This window comes from Myiozetetes cayanensis, unplaced genomic scaffold (assembly GCF_022539395.1).
Source record: "Myiozetetes cayanensis isolate MyiCay16 unplaced genomic scaffold, myiCay2020 scf4, whole genome shotgun sequence".
Lineage (NCBI taxonomy): Eukaryota > Metazoa > Chordata > Aves > Passeriformes > Tyrannidae > Myiozetetes > Myiozetetes cayanensis.
The window spans coordinates 45,017,640-45,036,821 of record NW_026087631.1 but is presented as its reverse complement, the minus strand read 5'-3'; the positions used below and the strand labels follow the sequence as shown (position 1 = coordinate 45,036,821).

At 40.4% G+C, this 19,182-nt stretch overlaps 2 protein-coding genes across 2 annotated transcripts in view; one reads left to right on the top strand and one right to left on the bottom strand.

Moving 5' to 3' along the window:
- The window catches only part of PLPP1 (phospholipid phosphatase 1), a 57,553-nt gene extending 40,143 nt beyond the window's left edge, over positions 1 to 17,410 (top strand). Inside the window, exons 4-6 of the mRNA XM_050328580.1 lie at positions 2,469 to 2,526; positions 13,855 to 14,031; positions 15,784 to 17,410. Of these exons, the coding sequence (XP_050184537.1) occupies positions 2,469 to 2,526; positions 13,855 to 14,031; positions 15,784 to 15,909 (361 nt within the window). The 3' untranslated portion in view covers positions 15,910 to 17,410. The remainder of the gene's footprint in view (positions 1 to 2,468; positions 2,527 to 13,854; positions 14,032 to 15,783) is intronic.
- Positions 16,113 to 19,182, bottom strand: part of MTREX (Mtr4 exosome RNA helicase) — a 39,446-nt gene continuing 36,376 nt past the window's right edge. Inside the window, exons 26-27 of the mRNA XM_050328573.1 lie at positions 16,727 to 16,831; positions 16,113 to 16,362 (exon numbers count right to left, since the gene is read on the bottom strand). Of these exons, the coding sequence (XP_050184530.1) occupies positions 16,310 to 16,362; positions 16,727 to 16,831 (158 nt within the window). The 3' untranslated portion in view covers positions 16,113 to 16,309. The remainder of the gene's footprint in view (positions 16,363 to 16,726; positions 16,832 to 19,182) is intronic.

The window sequence follows — 19,182 nt, the reverse complement described above, 5'->3', positions numbered from 1 at the left end:
TTTGGAAATGTATTTTCTGCTTCTGCATTCTTGAGGCTAATAAATACAAACAAAATTTTTTAAAACTGAAAATATATTTACTTCTGCAATGGTAGCTCATGGTAAACCAGCATTTTCAGTATGATCACAAAGAAGCTGTGCAAGTCCTTGGCTGGTTTGATAAACAGGATGTTCTCCTGGCTTTGGGAAGGCGACATTTACGTGCTGATGAATTGTTGAGAAATGTTTTCATTGTCAATCTTAAGAATATTTGAAAGGGCTTTAAGATTCTATTTTTTAAATGTTTGTTTTTTAAAGAAGTCTAGAGACAGCAGTATTGCCAAAGAAATTTCACTGGGATTGCACAATGTACAAGTTGGATCAATACTTTGTTCCATTTGTGTTTCTGGCAATACTTCATGTGCTAAGCACAATATTTTCAATCATGTGCAACATACTTATCTATGTCTGAGGGGAATGCATTAAAAATTTGTTATCTTCAACTTGGAACAAGGTGTTCTTACTGTTGCCTTAGGCTAATGCTTTCCTAAAACAAAAAAGACCAGTAGTCAACACCACCTTTAAAACGATATAGGAATTCCGAAATAAAAAATTGTATTTGTTCCTTTTATCAATTACTTGCCTTCTGAATTCCTGCAGTTGGCAACAGGCTGCTTTCAGTTACTGTAGGAAATGTCATCTTACGGCCAACAGGAATAACCCCAGAGCCATTGGATAAAATACTGTTACAGGAGCCAGGAATTCCATATTCTGTATCTTCTGTTCTGTAGAACAGCATGCTTTATGTTCATGGCTCAGATGACATGCTTGTCTGAAGGACAGCACTCTTCAAAATGCTTGTCATATAGGCTTTCCTGGCTGGCTCTTGCCCTGAGATTTTTACTGCTAAAGAGATAGTGTACTGAAGTGGAGAAGGGATATCTAGCTACAATATAATCTTAAAGGGTTTGAATTCTAAACATCTGAATATAACACATTGTCAATACAGTTTTTCTAAGAAGTTAATTGGAAAATGTCAGTGGGTGAAACAGAAGTCAACTTATTTCAGATAGCTTTCAGTGTCAGAGTACTAAATAAGCAACTGTCAGTGTTCTGAATTAACCATAAACCAAGAACTCTAAAACTTCTGGAATAAACTTTTGAAGGTTTTTTTCTGATGCAGTTTCTAAATGTTATACATGCCAATTAATTCAGGAAGTTTTGCAATTGTGCACAGGATTGTTGCATTGCCTTCTTTGTGGTATTTGAATAGTGTGTGAAACCCAATTATCTTGCTGCACTTCGGAGCTGCCTTTATTGCCCTTCGACTGAAGAGTAGAAATGTTTCCTTTTGACACGAATTTCCCTGGCCTCGGGTCTCTGCCTGGCAGAGGCACCGAAACAAGAACCTGCTGGGCATGGTGGAGGTCAATCTAGAGAGCTATGAAACTTTTTAATAACCTGGCCTGGTGTGTGTATGCCAAACTGTTAAGCACTGAGAGCTAAATAGCACAGAAGTCTGGTGAAGACCTGACTGGTGGCCTGTGAAGCAGCACCATTACAAGGCTCTGTGCATAAAATGGAAAAAATAGTGTCAAGTTCTGTTTCTTTCATCTCTTTGCTTAAGACTAAATTAGAAATGTCCTTCCATTTTGCCTTCTCTTTTTGAAGAGGTGTGTAGGATCTGTTCTACAGCTGTGGCTCCTCACAGCTGTGCAGGTAAGACCTTGCTGAAGGTGTCCTGGACTGTCACTGTCAAATGGCAAGTCCCTTCAGCCTGGGCCTGCTAGAAGTCTTTACGAGTTAAAGTCGATGTTGAGAGTCTTTAAATGAGATAGCTAAGTATGAAGCTATTTCTACAAATATTAGATGAGGTGTTATGTTTTGTGTTTGGCTAGTTAATAAACTGAATTCCTGCCTTTCGCCCTACCTTCAGTGATAAATGATCATGATCTATATGACTCAGTGCATTTAACAATGGTGTACATATGTGGTATAAACATCTAAATGAGTTGTTAACTACTGCCTCTTGATGATGACCAAATAAAAGTAATTGTTTAGGGTGATTGTGTCATTTGTATTCATACATGTACTGTGACTAGAAAATAAGTAATTTTAAAAGTTAATATTAGAAGTATCCTGGCATTTATCAAGAAGATGAAACAAATATACTACTTTAAAGGACACTTGATTTTTAGCTTTGAAGATGTATTCACTTGCTGTTCAAACTTCAGATAAAGGCTAGTAGTTACTACCTGATACGGAGATCAGCTTAACTCTGGAATACTGACTAGTGCTGACTAGTGAAGTCTGTACTATTTTCAAAAGCTTTTGTCAGATGTGCCTGATGTGCCTAGATAGCCACCTTGAAGAACAGTGTGGACATGTTTGCATTTTACCAGTTCACTTGTGTAAGATGGAATAGTGTCACTGTAGACTCAGTGTTGTAAAAAAAAACAACTAATGATGTCTGATCTTTTCTCTTCTAGACTGTCATTTTACTCTGGCCATTCGTCATTCTCCATGTACTGCATGCTCTTCCTAGCAGTAAGTATGCGTTTTCCATCTAAAGGTCAATAAAGTCAGTTAGCTACCTAGTGCAAAAATTGAAATATTGACTCAACTGCTTTGCACAGGGAACATGGCTTTTGTAGGATACTTGTCTGGGATAGCTGAAGATTTCTCAGGAGGAGTTGTTAGAGTGGTGATATTGGGACAAGAAGTAGAAATATGTTCAGTATGCCTAAAAATACGATACCTGGCTTGTGTGTCTTGTCTAAAATGAACCTGTGACAAGTGAGTTTGGAAAAGAAGATGCTACTTTAATTTAGTTACATATAAAGTATTGTAAGCCATATAAAATCTATAAGCCATATAAAATATGTTTGACTTAATGAAATATGCAAAACCTATTTAAAACAAAAGCAAACAAACCCCCAAGACTTAAACACTGATCAAATGTGGCTGGGCCCATAAGTGCAAAACAGCAGATCAACCTGAATTTTTAAATTCCTTTTATTTCCTCCTAACTTTTAGGGGCAGAGAGGGAGAGTGAGGGAAGCAATGGAACAGATCTGTCTATGAAAGTAAATATTAATGATAAGATCAATTCAGTGATGCTTCAGTGGGAGATAATTGTTTTTCAGTTGAAATTGTTCCAAGTCAGCTAGGGCAAATTATCTTCACTCCTTGCATGAGCTTTGTAACACTGAAGGGTTGATTTGGTTGTTCTCCCCCTGCTAACTGGTAACACAGAAGGCATTAAACAACTTTGTGGAATTTTGTTGTTAATGTAGCTGTGAAGTTAAGCTCTGGTCCGGGACACAAATTGCTAACATAATACATACATTACATAATGCACCATCTCAACAGATCTCGGATTCAATTTGCTTTCTCATTTTAGTTGCATTTTTAATGTTTTCAGTGTCTCTTGGCAATAGTATCGTGTCCAGTGAGAGGACAGATTGTTCAAACTAAACAAAAAACCCTACAACCACACTTACAAAAGGGATGGCTCTTCAGTATAATGTAGGTATTTTTTAGCTTTATTTTAGGATAAAGCTATTTCAGAAGCTTGTTGTTCAGTTTTGATCTATCATTGACATTTGTTTATGGCTTAAACCTGTCTAGTTCTGCTTCCTTCTTTACTTGTCTTATCTAATGTAAATATAAAGAGCTCATAAAAGCATTAAGTCCTGGGTTTGACTGGAATATAGTGTGACTTCCAGTCAGCTACTTGGATTTTTAAAAATAAATAACAGTGTCTTTACTTGTTTATTGGCACTGTCTGTCTCCAAAATTACGTAGGTCCACTTGTAATAGGTTTTGAAAGACAAAACCACTATTTCCACAGTACAGTGGAGCAATTACAGCTATATATCCTAGTGCTGACTTGCTCCTCTGGGTTCAGTCATATCCTTTTCATCCAGCGTCTCCTTAAAATGGTTTTGTTGAGCAACCTGATAAGGTAATAACTGCCACCTCACAGAAGGACAAACTTGGAGATAAGAAAACCCTTGGTAAGTGTGTGGCAATGTGTATGGTTTATAAATTTATACTGACTGGATTACAGTCATCTGGCAAGGATCTGAAGCTGTCTGACCTTTTACCTCTGTCACATGTGTTTAAGGAGAATTCTGAGTTCTGCATGCTGCAGCCTGGGGAAATGGGTGGTCAGGAGGACTTCTCAACTCATCAGCTGAATACAAGATAATAGTACACATTAGATAATACAACTCTTTAGTTAAATACAAGATAATAGAAGGTGTGCTGAACAGATTGGACTTGAGACCTTGTTTGTTTAACATACTAGGCTTGGAAAAAATTCAGCCTTTGGCAAGAAATCCTTTATTTTGAAGTTACTACCTGCATGTGGGTTGAATAATGCTTTCTGTAGTTGCCTCTGGCATGTTTTTTTGAATCCATGCAAAGGAGTTTGTGTGGAGAGTTCTTGAAGAGGAAATTATGAACCTTAGGTACCTTGGGGCTGTGTGAGCTTCACTCTTAGCAACCTTCTGCACTGATATGTGGTGGGACAGTGCAAGTCAAATCGATCCTGGGTGTTCCATTCTGAAATGCTGTGAATCTTGACCTTTTGTCAGTCCTCACTGGCTGTGATCAGCTCCTCCCCTCATGTTCAGTCCTGTAGTAACTGCAAGACTCTTAGTAGTACCCTTTAACTGGAGGGGAGCGAATGTCTTCAGCTCTTCAAACATGACATGTTGAATGAGAAGTGTTTCACTGGAGATCAGTTTGTTACTCGGCGAACCAGTTGACGAGTAGCCAGAGCCCTGGCTGGAGGAGAAGGCATTCTTTGTCTGTTCCTGCACCCCAGTTTCTTGTCTTGTCTCTGGCTGAGCGATGGCCCAGTACAAATAAGAGGGTTTGTGGAGATTAGCATCCTAATTCCTCCTGTCTGGTAATAACATTATTCATCTAGAATGTCAGATGTAGGGGCATTCTGAAGAAGGTTAGTGGCTCCTGTACAGTATGTTATTATCTTGCTGATTAACACAACATTACTGCTTACCAAAAAAACCAAAAAGGTGCAGATATTTTTAAAAACAGAACTAGTGCAGGAAGGTGAGGAACTCACACGCTTGCCCATGTGGCAGGGCAGAGTGCTGCTGCTGCCTTTAAGCCAAACCTGCAGCACTTCACCTTGTTCGTTAACTGAACTCGGATATATGTTGGCTTCATCTGCTCCTTGCACACATTCTGCAGCCACGCACTGAGTTATCATCAGGATGGACTGTTAAGATGTGGCATTACTCAGGGGCAGTGTTAATCGTAACCAGACGCTGGCATGCTGGTTTCTGGAGAGGCTGGAGGAGTCTATCGTGTGTGTGCGTACTGCAGAAAGTGTGCTCTTATGTGTTACTTGCTGAACACGTGTACTGTGTCAGGTGAAGATACGACTTTATAGAGAACCAGTCATGGGAGAAACAGCTGAGGCGGGTGGGGTTGTTCAGCCTGGAGAAAAGGAGACTCCTTTTGTGTGTGACCTTATCGCTCTACAACTACTTGAGAAGGTTGTAGCCAGGTGGACATTGGTCTCTTTTCCCAGGTAAAAAGAAATAGGATGAGAGGAAATGGCGTAAGTTGTGCTAGGGGAGGTTTAGATTGGTTATTAGGAAAAATTTCTTCTTGGAAAGGATTGTCAAGCATTGGACCAGGCTGCCCCAAGGAGGTGGTGGAATCTTCATCCCTGGAGGTATTTAAAGGATGTGTGGATGTGACACTTGAGGACGTGGTTTAATGGTGGACCTGGAAGTGCTGGATTAACAGTTGGACTCAAAAGCTCTTAAGGGTCTTTTCCAATCTAAACAATTCTATGACATTTTTGAACTGGCAACCATTTGGATTTCTTAAAGAGTCTGAATTATGCTGGAGAGCATTCCTTTCTTCTGTTTGAGAGATTCCTGAAAGTATCTGAGTTCCGATGGCATGGCTTTACTGGCATCAGGAGAACAAACTGCAATTTTGAACATAATCCTGTGCTGCATGTCCCACATCATAGCAAGGGCAACACATGGAAACACCACTCACTGTGTCGGTCACCAAATTCTCTACCTTAACTGTTCGTTGCATGGGAATGTTAAATAGTTTATATTATCCAGATATTTAAATACACAGCAGTATATATATCACCTTGCAATTCTCACAGCATAGAGAACACTGCACCTGTAAAAAAGCTGTTGTGTCTAGCTGGACTAGATTAAAACCTGGGTTTTCAGCCTGATTCCAGATTAAAGTTATGGTGTCTTCTAGTTTTTAACTCATTGATACGCAGAATGAGCGTGAGTAAAAAAATATGCTTGCAGACTGTCAGTCTAGGAAGCTTTGGTGGAGAATGTATTTTGAGATTCATTTGGCAGAGCTAGGTGGGTTAGTTTGGGTGCAGTCAGAGCTGTTATCTCTGGGATAACAGCCTCTGCCAACAACAGCTTCATGTGGAAACTAGATGAAGTTTGACCGCAACAGTATGTGGGAACCCAGTGACCTAATAGCAGATGCTGGATCCCAAATTGTCTGTCATCTGCCCTTGCTGTTCCTTTCCTTTCATAGTTAAACAGCTGGCATGGTCTCTCCTGTATCAACAAAACCGTTTAATCTTGGCTTGGAGAATGGGAGGGCAGGTGTAGTTGAACACCTCTTCTAGCAGTGTTTAGTGTGACCAGACTAGCACCCTGCTCCCTGGAGGGGGAGACGCTGCAGCTAGTCATAAGGGGGTTTTTGACATTTTAAAAAAAAGTTTATGAAATTAAAATGCTAAATGCATGCTGCCATCAGTAGTGAGAATGATCCACTGCAATTGTCGGCAGTTGGCAGAAATGAGGATCCCTGAGGATCAGGTTGCTGTAACAGAGCCAGTAGCTGACTGGGCTGTAGCTGGGCTGGGTGCTTCGCTGCCTGCACCTATGAGGAAAGGGCTGCAGTAACCCAGCCAAGAGACCCTGCTATTCTGGGGAAGGCAGTGTGTTTGTACTGCTTAGGCTTGGGACAAAAAGGGATGATGAATCTTGCACAATGTAACTTGAGTGGCTCTCAATCTCTCCCACTGTTTGTTGGGAACATTTTGTGTGTCAAAGGACACAGGGAATTACAGATGAGAACAGGAGTGCAACTGGTGTTTCAGTTGCATTGACCGGTGTTTCAGTTGTAGGCTGGCAACCTTCTTTTGCAGAGAGATCACAGGACAAACACAAGTGAAAGGGGGCTTTAGGCTGCTTTTGTTACTCATGTACCTAAGTGCGCCAATCAAGCTTTGCTCTTAACCTCTGACTTCAATTTTTTATGTTGGGATTGGAGGTTGAGTGAAACAGTACTCAAACAAGAGCTTAGGAGCCTTTAACACCGCTGAAGATTACCTAGTGTTCTAACACTAATGAGAAGACATTTGTCACGGAACATATTTTGTTTGGCTGTAATTGTGTGTAGTACCAACCATCTTACTTGAAGCAGAAATGAAGAAATAAAGGATAATCAGTGATGCTGCAAGGCCCAAGGATGGAGACACTTGTGCTTCTACTTCTGCGGGCTCCTAATAATCCTTTAATATTGGTACTTAGACTTTTTAATAGTAAGAAAGCAAAGCAAAATGATTTTTACATAATTTGCTTGGAAGTTAGGGCTGGCAGTAGTGATGACAGTGTAGTGAACTGGCTCCTGTAGGACTGAGCTGAATGCAAGTCCTTGCAGGGCTTTAGTTCTTCTAGAAAAGGTTAAAATACTAACTCCAAGTAGAACAAACACATTTATTCATTTCTTTTCTCATCAGAAAGGAACCAAGTGTTGTATTCCAATTTGCAATGGAATGAAATGTTATTGTTTATCCTGCTCTGTGGTAAAAATGATTTCAATAAGCAGTTATTTTGGCAATGTACAGCCAAGTTGAAGCTGGAGGATTAAAAACAAAAAGAACATTGTCCACTGGACAAGTAAGGTCTGTATAGAACAGATTGATTACACTTTTGATATTGAATTGAAAGTTGAGCTATTACTAGTAACAGACGGGATTTTCTCTCCATTGCCTAGGAGACAGCTCTTGCACATCAGCTGCCTCTGACAGCAGCATGCAGCTACCTAGAAGAGCCCAGACTAGTACATATTATGCTTTTTCTCCCTAGTCTGGTCATTTTTTCCCCCTTTAATTCAGCTATCCAATGGATCAGTTCCCTGCTGGACTATTCAAACAGAGCTGACGCAGGAGAGTCAGACATGGTTAGAGTAATATGGATAGACCATCTTCTGGAACAGCAGTCCAGACATGTCCCCCCTTAAAGTAACTGCAGACCTATATCCTTTTCCTTTGCTGGGAGGGGAAAAATTAATTCTGAAATGTCGCTCCTTTTTTCTTTATTTTCTGCCCAATCAAAATAAAGCCAAAGAACATAAAATAATGCAGATATACCAAGCATCATAAGTACACACTAGATAAGAAAAGGAGGTGATCTCATCAAAAAGGCAAAATTAGCTGATAGACATTGAAGTCTAAGTTGCTTTTTTTTTTTTTTTTGAGAACCCTAGCTCATGAGTGACTCATGAATTCTTCTACAGCTCTGTAGTCCTTTTATAATAGTTGTGTTTGGACATGAGCCTATTATATTTAAAAGTACATGGGAAAGACATCCATATTTCTGGTTTGCAGGCAGTGTCTTGTTGGCTGATGTTTAGAGCTCTGTGTTTATTCATAGATATAGCACTTAAAGGTATAAAACAAGCTGTTGCACTTTTATGTACTATTTGCATAAATACAGGACTGTATATGATGGGTTATTTCTCAGCACATCTTGTGGTTCTTGGCCACTCTTTGGTGCTTAGAACTGCAAAAACTGTTTCCTGTATTTTGTATACTTTCTTGAATTCCAGATTTTTTGCAAGCTGAAATATGTTTAACTTTTATACAAAGCTATTTGAATAATAGCTTTTATACAAACTAGCTTTTATATGAAGGAATCTCTCAAGTTTCCTGTAATGAGCAGAAAGGGAAGAGCTATTTTGCAAACATTTACAGAAGTAGTAGAAAGCTTGGAAGATCTCTGAAGGGGACCTTTTTCTCTGCTGTTGCCTAGTCTGAGCAGGGCAGAGGTGCTGGATTGTTGAATAGGACAGGAACGGGGATGGCAGATCATCTGTGCATCTGTCTAAATGTTTGTTTTCTGTTGCTTTGTAACTTTATGCAAGAATCTGGGCTGAATGTCTCAGCTCTTTCATTCTCTTGGAGGATCTTGTTTGAATAACTGCTTTTATCAAAGCTGCTCAGGTGCAGACTGTGTCTTGTGCAAGCATGTAGTATTGTGGTTACATTCCTGGTTCAGAGCTTTTTGAATTGGGAAGAATCCTTATGGTCTGTGGCTCTTGGGACTTTTTGGGTCAGCAGACTTGATTTGAAGCTGAGCTTTCGTAGTGGCAGTCAATAATGGATTCAAATACTAATTATAACCTTGGCAGTATTTTGTGCCTACTAGAACAGTAATGCCATAGGGCTTTTCCTCAGTGCTCAGGCAGATATCATAAACCCAAGTTAGACATGACTAATGGTAAATGCTAACTAAGCTAAGTAAAGGAAATGCCACTTGCTCTTTCCCAAAACTTGTATTGATTACTATAGTCTCTCAAAGTAGGGCTTGTTTCATGAGAACTAAGTTTCTGCACCTATGTTTCTCCTCCAGACTGAGACAAACTGAGAAGTGTTCTTGTTTCCCTGTGTCACAGGGAGTTCTCTCACCAGGAAAACTCTTCTCTTGTTCTGTTTTGCTATAGAGTTCATAATGCTGTGAGCCTGTTAGGGTAAAGGAGACAAAAATAAGAGGGAAAATAGGTACATCTCTAAAGGAAAAGTGTGCCTTGCTTCTGTTCCTTAGGACCTGTAGGAAATAAAGTTACTGGGACCTTTTGGTATCAGGAGAAAATCCATTTTTGAAAAGCAGCAGAACAAATCAATTGGTGCAAGTAGAACTATTACTTGGTGGGGGGAAACCCCCACCCAAAATTTCTCCCTTTTGACTTCCATTCTTAAAGGAGTGCAGGAGGATTTCCCATACCATAATAGGCAAAAGATTTTGCAGTACAGAATTCTTGTATAATACAGTCTTGGAAAAAAATATGAGAAGATATTGAATGAAAAACAACCAACAGGTTTTAGGTATTGAAACTAAATATCTGAAATATGATCTTGGTTGGTGGAGGGAGTCGGTTTTGATGAGAATTTTTAAAAGAATTTTGTACCCTTGAAGTGAGTGACATGTTAGCTGCTAGGAAATTTCCTTGTGAAGTTGTATGGTTATACTTCCAGAAGTCCATGTAGGACATGTAAGTCAATGTACTTTAAAATTAGGTAGGCATGTGTACATGTATATTAACACTGCCCTGGTGGAAGAGCAAATACTTGAAAGCCATGCTAGAAATGTTAAGAGTAGCAAATAATACTCCAGTTCCAGAGACCCTTCCATTCATGTCTGTGGCTTCTTGCAAGAATCCACAAAGTAGCTGTGAGTTTCTTTTCATTGCTGCATGTATTTTTAGAAATGAAGTACGAGACCATAGATTAAGAAGAAACTTGTGTTCAGGATGTGTGTGGTGTAGAGAACATATTTTCATTATAGAGTAAGCTAGCAGTGGAAAAAAGGCTGGATATTATTTAATCCCATTACAAGAAAGTTTTATGAAATCTCTTTGTCTTTAAAAAGAATGAATGAATCAAACGTGAGAAACAGCAGGAGTGGAGAGGTATAGAGCATAGCTGATTGATACTGCTGAAGGATCAGACTGCTCAGAACAGGGTAGCAGAGAAGCTGGCAAGGTATAACTCCTGTCTGACAGAAGCCAAGCACCGGAATGTCTCGGGATGCTCCTACTGTGATCATAGGCTCACAAATTTATTTATCAGCACCAAGCCAAATGCTGGTAAGGGGCATTTCAGTAGTATTAACCAGATGATGTTTCCTGAAGTTCCTGTGGCTTCCACAGATTACAGGTTTTACATATAAAACTTATTCCTTTCTAGCAAAGAGACTTGGGTGGGGAGGGAGGGATTTGCTCCTATTTTCCTTTTTTAAGCCTGTGCTGTAAATTACTTCAAAGAGGAGCAAAAGAACCTGAGGTATGCTGTGAAGGAGAGGGTTCTGTAAACAGCCTGAAGCCACTGCTCTCTGTTGTTAGTCAACAGCGTCAAAATAGTAGTAAGAGCTAATGTAGCGTGGGACCAGGACATCTCTATATTGTTCATTTAATGCTGTAAAAGGGCTAATACTGTATAAAGGTAAGTTGGGAATACTTCTGGTATCAATCTTGGTTTGATACATTGTGAAATTTTTGAAACACTTAATGAATAAGGCAAAAGCCTCTTCTCTCCTTGACTCCTTTATTTTCCTGTGTGGACCTGATGGCCTGGTGCAGCCCAGACATGTCTTTAGGAGTGAGTCATGCTAGTGGGAGGAAGCTTGGCAGGGGAGCACAAGTGTCTGAGCCTATTAAAGGCAGTGTCACTTGAAAGTTACCTGCTTAAAAATAACACGGCACATCTACCATTGCAGCAGCTGGTGAATAAGCAATGCCTCTCAACGGAGCAGCAAAAACCCTCAAAAGATAAAAAACCCAACTGTAAACAGAATAACAGCTGCTGTGAAACTAAATACCACAGTGATTGGTCACCCTGACACTTATTTGTGGTATCCTTTCTCACTGTTCTCATGCCTAGTTTTAGAACAAGGTAAATCTACTTGCTGGTAGAACATGCAAGGAGGTCTGTGGTCATTTCCTGTACAGATACTGGAGCTAATGGTGAGAAGACTCCCCTAGAACTGGTGAAGCCAATTGGTAGCCAACTGCTTGTGTTCTGCAGCTAAGGAACAGCTCCAGATCTGGCAGATTACTTTCATGGTATAGAAATTAAGCTTTCATGTAGATGTCAAATCCAAGTCTGTTTGATGTTATGTCAAGCAGAAAGAAAATCTGAATATATTCTGCATAAGGGCAATGTAAAGACTGCTTTATTGGTCGTTCAGTGGGGTGAGCAGGCATCTTCCCAAGTTGGCTTCTGTGGCTTGCCTCATTTTCTTTCTGTGTTCAGAAGTAAACCTGTTTTCTCACATATCTGCAGTTGCATAATCCTTTTTCTACTATGACTATACATCTTTGCCAACTACTAAAAATGCTTCAATGGAAGGAACTTCATTGCAGCAAGGTATTTTTAGCTACCTTCATCAGAATTTAGTGAGAACAGGGAAAGACAAAAGAACAGCTGGTATAAAATCATCAGCAAGCTCTTTAGGGTACCAGCATGTGCCCAATTCTGGTCCATTTGGCACTTGAGTAGTGTTCTGGTCTACTGTTGGTAAATCTAAAATTAATATTAAGGTAAGTCCATTAAAACACCTTTTATTAAAAGAAACTATGTGACAGATAATTTTTCAAGTTGCTAACTTGTATTTTCCCTAGTTTGAGGCCCACAGAAATACACAGTGCCCACCATTTTGAAGGGGAAAAATTATTTTTCAGTTCAGGCTTAGCTGGTGCTTCTTCAGAGTTTGATTTCACCCTGACCTTGCTATTAAAGAAACCTGGTTATGGACAGGGTTGATGTTTTTGATGCTCCATTTATAGCTGAAAATTTCAGCATGCCAAAATTATGATGTAAGTTACTCAGAGAAACACTTCCCAAATGTTTAACTTTGGAAAATAGCACCTTTGCATCTACAGTGCATGCTCTGTGCCTATATTTACATTGTAAATGTAATGCTTCTCAAAACTCAGCCATGGCTTTTGAAGTTGGCAGTGGAGGATTTTACTGAAGTTTGTTGTGCTGCTCAGTGCCTGATGCCTGTGTGTTAGTTAACTTCTACCACTTCTGAACTTAACTGTCAGTTAAGGCTTTGTCCTTGCCCTGAAATTTCTAGATGACTCTGAAAAGATATACTTGAAATGTTAAATGTAACTTCAAACTGTATCATTCTTCTCAGTAAATACACTAACTATGGTGGTTTTTTTTGGTGATAGGACCAAGTTCCAGAATAAATTCGATGATGTTTACAGAGTGGATTTGGAGAAGATCCTCCTCAGCTATAAAGCTTGGCAGACTAGACAGATCCTAGGCAGACCAGAGAAGGAGACAAAGGCAGGGTCTTGGTTTAGACTAGATGGCAAAGTAATAGTGTGAATTTGAGAGAACACATCCAAAGCACAGATACCTACAACAAAAGTAGAGCTGAGGGGGGAGAAAAAGCATGGGAACTGCTCATATCCATTTGTTTACCACAGTGGCAGCATGCTTATTATGCAGCTAAAAAGGGTGAGGAACACAGAGCTCAGTGAAATACACCAGTGACTACTGCGAAATGTGATCCTAGATGTTATCAATCATTATATCAAGTTAGTTCTGATACTTGGCTATAGCTGGAATACGGGGCTGAAAAAGGTGACTGGAACTGAGAATATAAGGTGACTGGAATTGAAACTCAAGTTTTCAACTTTCAAGTCAGCTTTGTGTATAGTATATGTAATCTTTGGTTTATAAGGCTTTCCTGTTTTTCATACAGGAGGAAAATATTGGCTTGACTTCCACTGGATTCTTTTTAAGCCTTAAGTTCCTGTGGTATTATCAGAACCTTTATCCTGAAAATACTCATTTGTTGTTACATTGGGACAAATAGAGCAAGTATCTGCTTGAGGGTATAATATAATCTTACACAGAACACAAAACCCAACACTGTCAAACTCTGCTTTAGCATCCTTGTGAGAGTAAAGCACCTGGAATAGCTGGATATTATGGTGTCTCCCAGTGCAAATTTTGATTCAGTTCTTCAAACAGACTCAACACAGTTTTACTGCCTCTGTGTTTACTGCATTTCATAAATATTTTTCTTTTTCTTTCAGCTTTACCTTCAGGCCAGAATGAAAGGGGATTGGGCAAGACTTGTACGTCCTACTATACAATTTGGTCTCATTGCTGCATCTATCTACGTGGGTCTCTCACGTGTTTCTGACTACAAGCATCACTGGAGTGATGTTTTAACAGGACTCATCCAGGGAGCAGTGGTAGCTGTGCTCATTGTGAGTAATTCCTGAGGGAGGGGGGTGTGTGTGAATGTTCAACTGCAAAACCATGTGGGCCTCTATATGTCATGCTTTCTGCTTCTAGCCAAATTCTAAATCTCAAGTACTGTGGCAGAGGACTGTGTACGAGGTAAACGAGGGGGGCGGGAACAGACACTCAGCTCAACCTCTTACAGCAGGCCTGGCGTAGTGGCACCAGTTGTACTGACTGTCACCAGGGTGCCATGGCTGATTGATCCACGGGAAGAGACAGATGTACAGTTCAGAGATGGGAGCTAACTGAGGTCATACTGAAGGATTCGGTTACCAAGAACTGAGGCTCAGCTGGGAAGAACCACCTCCAAGATAAATACTTTGTCAGCTCTCTAAAAAGTCCATACCCTTCTCAGGAAGCATATGGTTCATTTCAAGACTTCATTTACTTGTTGCAACCAATAATCAAAACAAATCTTGGAGCAACTCTGGGAAACCCTACCCCTCATTTTTGTAGAAAAATCTTATTTTCTAAGAAAAGTAGTGTAAGGAGTAAGAAACATCAGGGACTGAAGAGCTGAGGGCACTTTTATTAGGAAAACAAGTTTAGTGAAGGAGGTTGGATGGTTCAGAAGGTACCTTAGAGGTTCTTGGTAATACAAGAAACCACAGAAGGTGGCCTTACAGTGAACATTTAAAAGGTGAGGAAATCATTTTAAAAAATAGATACCACCACCAACCCTCCCCTCCCCAAACTCTTACCTGGAAAACTGAAGAGTTCCTGTCCAGAAACAGTGAGCTGAGGCAAGAGCATGCTGGGGCAGCTACTGCAACTGGACTGCTAAATTGAATTGAGCTAATCCAGCATTAGGTGGAACCTGAAACTTAACCTGGTTGGTGTCTAAAGCAGTTTGGTGGGTTGTTGAGCCACCTGCCAGTGCGGGAGACTCTTCTGCAATAAATTATGTTCTGCAGTTCTCAGGATTGCAGTGGGAGGTGAAGAGGTGATGTAGGAAGGGAAGGTGTCATGAGAGAAGACATCTCATTTATTGCACTCCCTGCAGCACTGTACCCAGATCATTTACTAATGTGCCTTGGTGAAGTGAGCAGCAAGCTGCAGAACTGGATCAAGGCACCTGTCTCATAGTCAGGGAGATGTCTGCCGGCTGTGAAAGAAGTGAGGTGCTATGTTCAAAGGAATGCAGGAAGAACTATTGCAGGTAGAGTTGGCTTTACAGGACTTATGGGGGAGGTAGAGGCTGTGAGCACTGCCAAGGAGAGGAAGCCAAGCTTGGTTTAACTGGCTTTAAAGAAATTCAAGTGAGAGTAACACCCCAGAGAATAACAGTTACTGACTATTGAACCCTGTTCCTCGGCTAAAGTAAAAGCTTTCCTGTCCTGTTCTATATAAATTACAGAACAAAATTTACCTGCACTTGCAATGTGGGCACACTTTGCTCCCTCATTTAGAGCTGTTCAAAGTATGGCTGCCGTAATGAAGCAGTGCCTGTAAGGCACTCAGGCACTCATGGTTTAAGCCAAATTCAAGGCCTGTGCTAACCAACTGCTAAGTGGTCATTGGGGGGGTGAAATGGAAGGATAAAAAACTATTTAAAGAACAGATGTCAGAATTTCACACAAGACTTCCTAGCCATTTTCTAATGTTTTACGCTGATTAAGGTTTTATTAGTCTTGATCATGGAATTTACCTTCTGCAAAAACTGTTGTTTCAAAGACTTACAACTGCAGGGACGTAACACTAATTTGTTCCTTTAGGTTGTGTATGTGTCTGACTTCTTCAAAGTGCGAGGATGTACATTTCAACCAAAAGAAGATTCCCATACAACCCTACATGAGACCCCAACAAATGGAAATCACTTTGGCAGCAATCATCAACCATGAAGAATGACCCCCATCACCTGTCTTGCTCTGAAAGAAAACAACTTCACAAGTTTAACTATGTAATATAAGTAAATGCCTTTAAGGGACTGCTGCTGCTCTTGGATGCTCACTTTACCTGTATATAGTAACATCTGCCACAGTTATTGTATATCTAAACATATAATTTCTGTTGGTTATAGCGGTTGCTTAAAAGAAAAAAGCTATTCCACTTGTAAATTTTTATTGAAAAACAGTAACAAGTTATATTACATACACTGCTGTTTGTATATGCCTTGTTGAAACAACTGTGGTCTAAGTACACACAATTAAAAGAAATTACTTGACATGGAAGTCACATGTGATGCTGATGAACTTGTTCCATCCTATATGTGAATATAGTACTGTTTCTGGAAGACATCTTTTACAGGTAAAGGCTTGCAGCAAACACAATATCTCTTTTGATTTTTGTAATCCCTATTAAAAAAGGAAAAGGGTATTAATATCCATCAGTCTTAAATGACACAATCACTGTTTTCAGTACAGTTACAAGCATGTTACAAGTATTAAATGGACGTCCTCCTACATTCATTTTCAGTCACAAACTTAGTTTAACTGTCATTATGTACCTCTTTTAAGTCAAACTTCGTAACACAAATGTTATCTGGAAAGATAACCAAGAGCAGTGATCCCATATACCCTGAAGTCAACACCAGAAGTTTACATTACCAATTCATTCACTTCTAGCCATCACTACTGTGCAGCCCCAACCCCCCTCTGGCACTTATCTTTTAGGTGCTTTCTAGAATTACTTTGTAGACAGTGAAAGTGAAATACATACCCTCTGCAAACTTGTTTTCCAGTTCTGTGTTCCCAATGGCTTTTGCAGCCTGGCACATCTGCCGAAGCAGTTCTTCCAGCCGCCTCATACAACGAATTATGCTTCCTGCATAAAGAGTGAGGGAAAACCTTGTATCACTTTCTGCCACATCATGTCACTGAGTAATTCAGGACCAAAGTAATACTTCATTCTTCAACCCTGTTCGATTTATCTAGAAGCCAAGAGTAAGAACAGCCATATGTCTTTAAACTTGGTTTCTGTTTGCACAGTAAATTTGTCTCTGAAGATAGAGGGACAAGGATTTGGAAACAGCTTCAAGGAAATGCCTGACAGTCTCTACCGAGTCATAGGACTTTATGGGCTGTTAAGTTATATTCCTAGGGGATTTTTCTTTCAAGTACTTCTTAAAACTTTCCTCAAAAACCATAAGTGATTAGGGGATTCAAAAGTTTGCTGCTTCAAGAACCACCAGAGATCTACTTTTGGTTTGGTTTTGTTGTTTGTTTGGGTTTTTTTTGTGTTTTTTGATAACTCTTAGTTCTTTAGTTGAGAGAATGTAAAAGAGTAAGTGATCTAACTTACTACTGCTGTGCCACTCAAGAGTCCATGGACTACTCTACCACTCAACTGCATGATTACAGTAATATAATAAAGTTCTGTCTTGACACAGCTCCTACACTGCAACCTAACACCCAATGTGATTTTTTTTTTAAGCATCCATCTCCTCTTGGAACTTTCCTTGCAGCTCAGCCTAAGTCACTGCTATGAGTTTCACAAAGACCTTAAATGCTTGTGGTCTTCTGGCCACAAGCAAACAAACAGTATCCTGTTTGGTCCTTCAGCAGCATCTTCTATCTACAGTCAAAACCACTGTAGGCAAGATAACTGTCATAGAGTAAACAGGGGATGACTGGACTGAGAAGCAGCCCTGCCAAGAGGGACTTGGGGGTGCTGGTGGATAAGAGGCTGGACATGACCTGGCCATGTGCACTGGCAGCCCAGAAAGCCAATTGTATCCTGGGCTGCATCATAAGCAGCGTGGGCAGCAGGGAGCGGGAGGTGATTCTGCCCCTCTGCTCTGGTGAGACTCCACCTGGAGTGCTGCATCCAGCTCTGGAATCCTCAGTCCAGGAAGGAGCTTGACCTGTTCAGCAGGTCAGAGGAGGCCACAGAAATGATGAGAGGTGGAGCCCCTCTCCTCTGAGGACAGGCTCAGAGAGTTGTGGTTGTTTAGCCTTGAGAAGAGAAGGCTCTGGGAAGACCTTACTGTGGGCCTTTCAGTACTTTAAAGGACTGGTAAGAAAGACAGGGACTGACTTTTTAGTAAAGCCTTCAATGACAGGGCAAGAGGTAGGGTTTTAAACTGAAAGAGAGTTGATTCAGACTACATGCATGGAAAAAAAATTTTTGTTCCGTGGCTGATGGAACACAGGCACAGGTTGCACAAAGAGCAGGTGGATGTTTTATCCCTGGAAACATTTAAGATCAGGTTGGATGGGGTTCTGAGCAACCAGATCTAGTGGAAGATGCTCAGTGAAGGGGGTTTGGACTAGATGACCTTTCTATGGTTCAGTGAAATACTATCTCTAGACAAGGCATAATATCTGGAGAAAAACTGTCTGTATGAAGAGAACATTCTACAAAGCTGCTGAAATAGAGAGAAATCATGAAAAGTAACACTTCTCAAAAACATTTATATGGCCTTAGTAGGTCATATCAGTTTTTATGGTAAGAACAGTTGGTGTAAGGGCAGCAATCTGTAAAACCTACTGAAGTGACGTGAGATGAAAAAACTCCCCCAAAGCACAAGCCAACACAAGTGACCCATGGACAGCTCCCTGAGCATGGCCACGCTGCACTGTGGCAGGCCCTGGCTCAGCTGTCAAAGATCCTGCTCATCTCCATCTACAAGCTGACCCCAGCTGCCATCCCAGGGAGTACTTGTTTACAGGCAGCGTAGCTGGGGTTGTTGCAGACATATTTTTTTAATGAAAGAAAAAAACCTGCATTTTTTGAATAAATTACTACTGCCTATATTTCCAAAAAATAACGAAGTTGATCTGCAGTTAACTGATGGGATACTTATCTCAGTTTTGCATTCTTCCTGACAGCTTTAAAAAGCTTCTCTCTTTTATTTATTCCCAACACACACATTTCAGCTTAATGACAATGCATTTTCATTAGCATGTCAACACTGCTCCAGTGTGTGGCAAGCACACTTGTTCTTGGAGCACTTGGGCTTCTTTTGTATTCTGATTTGGAAATCACTGTCATCACCTGGCTAACCAGGGCAAACTACCCTGGAATTTAGGAATACCACACTGCATTTAAAGTAAGCATAACCAACAGTGGATGCCTGAAGTGCTTTCCTTCCTTTTGGACAATGCACAGAAAGCCAGCCTATTGAAAATTAAGGGGAAAATCATGCATCAACCCTTGCCAAAAGAGCTGACCTC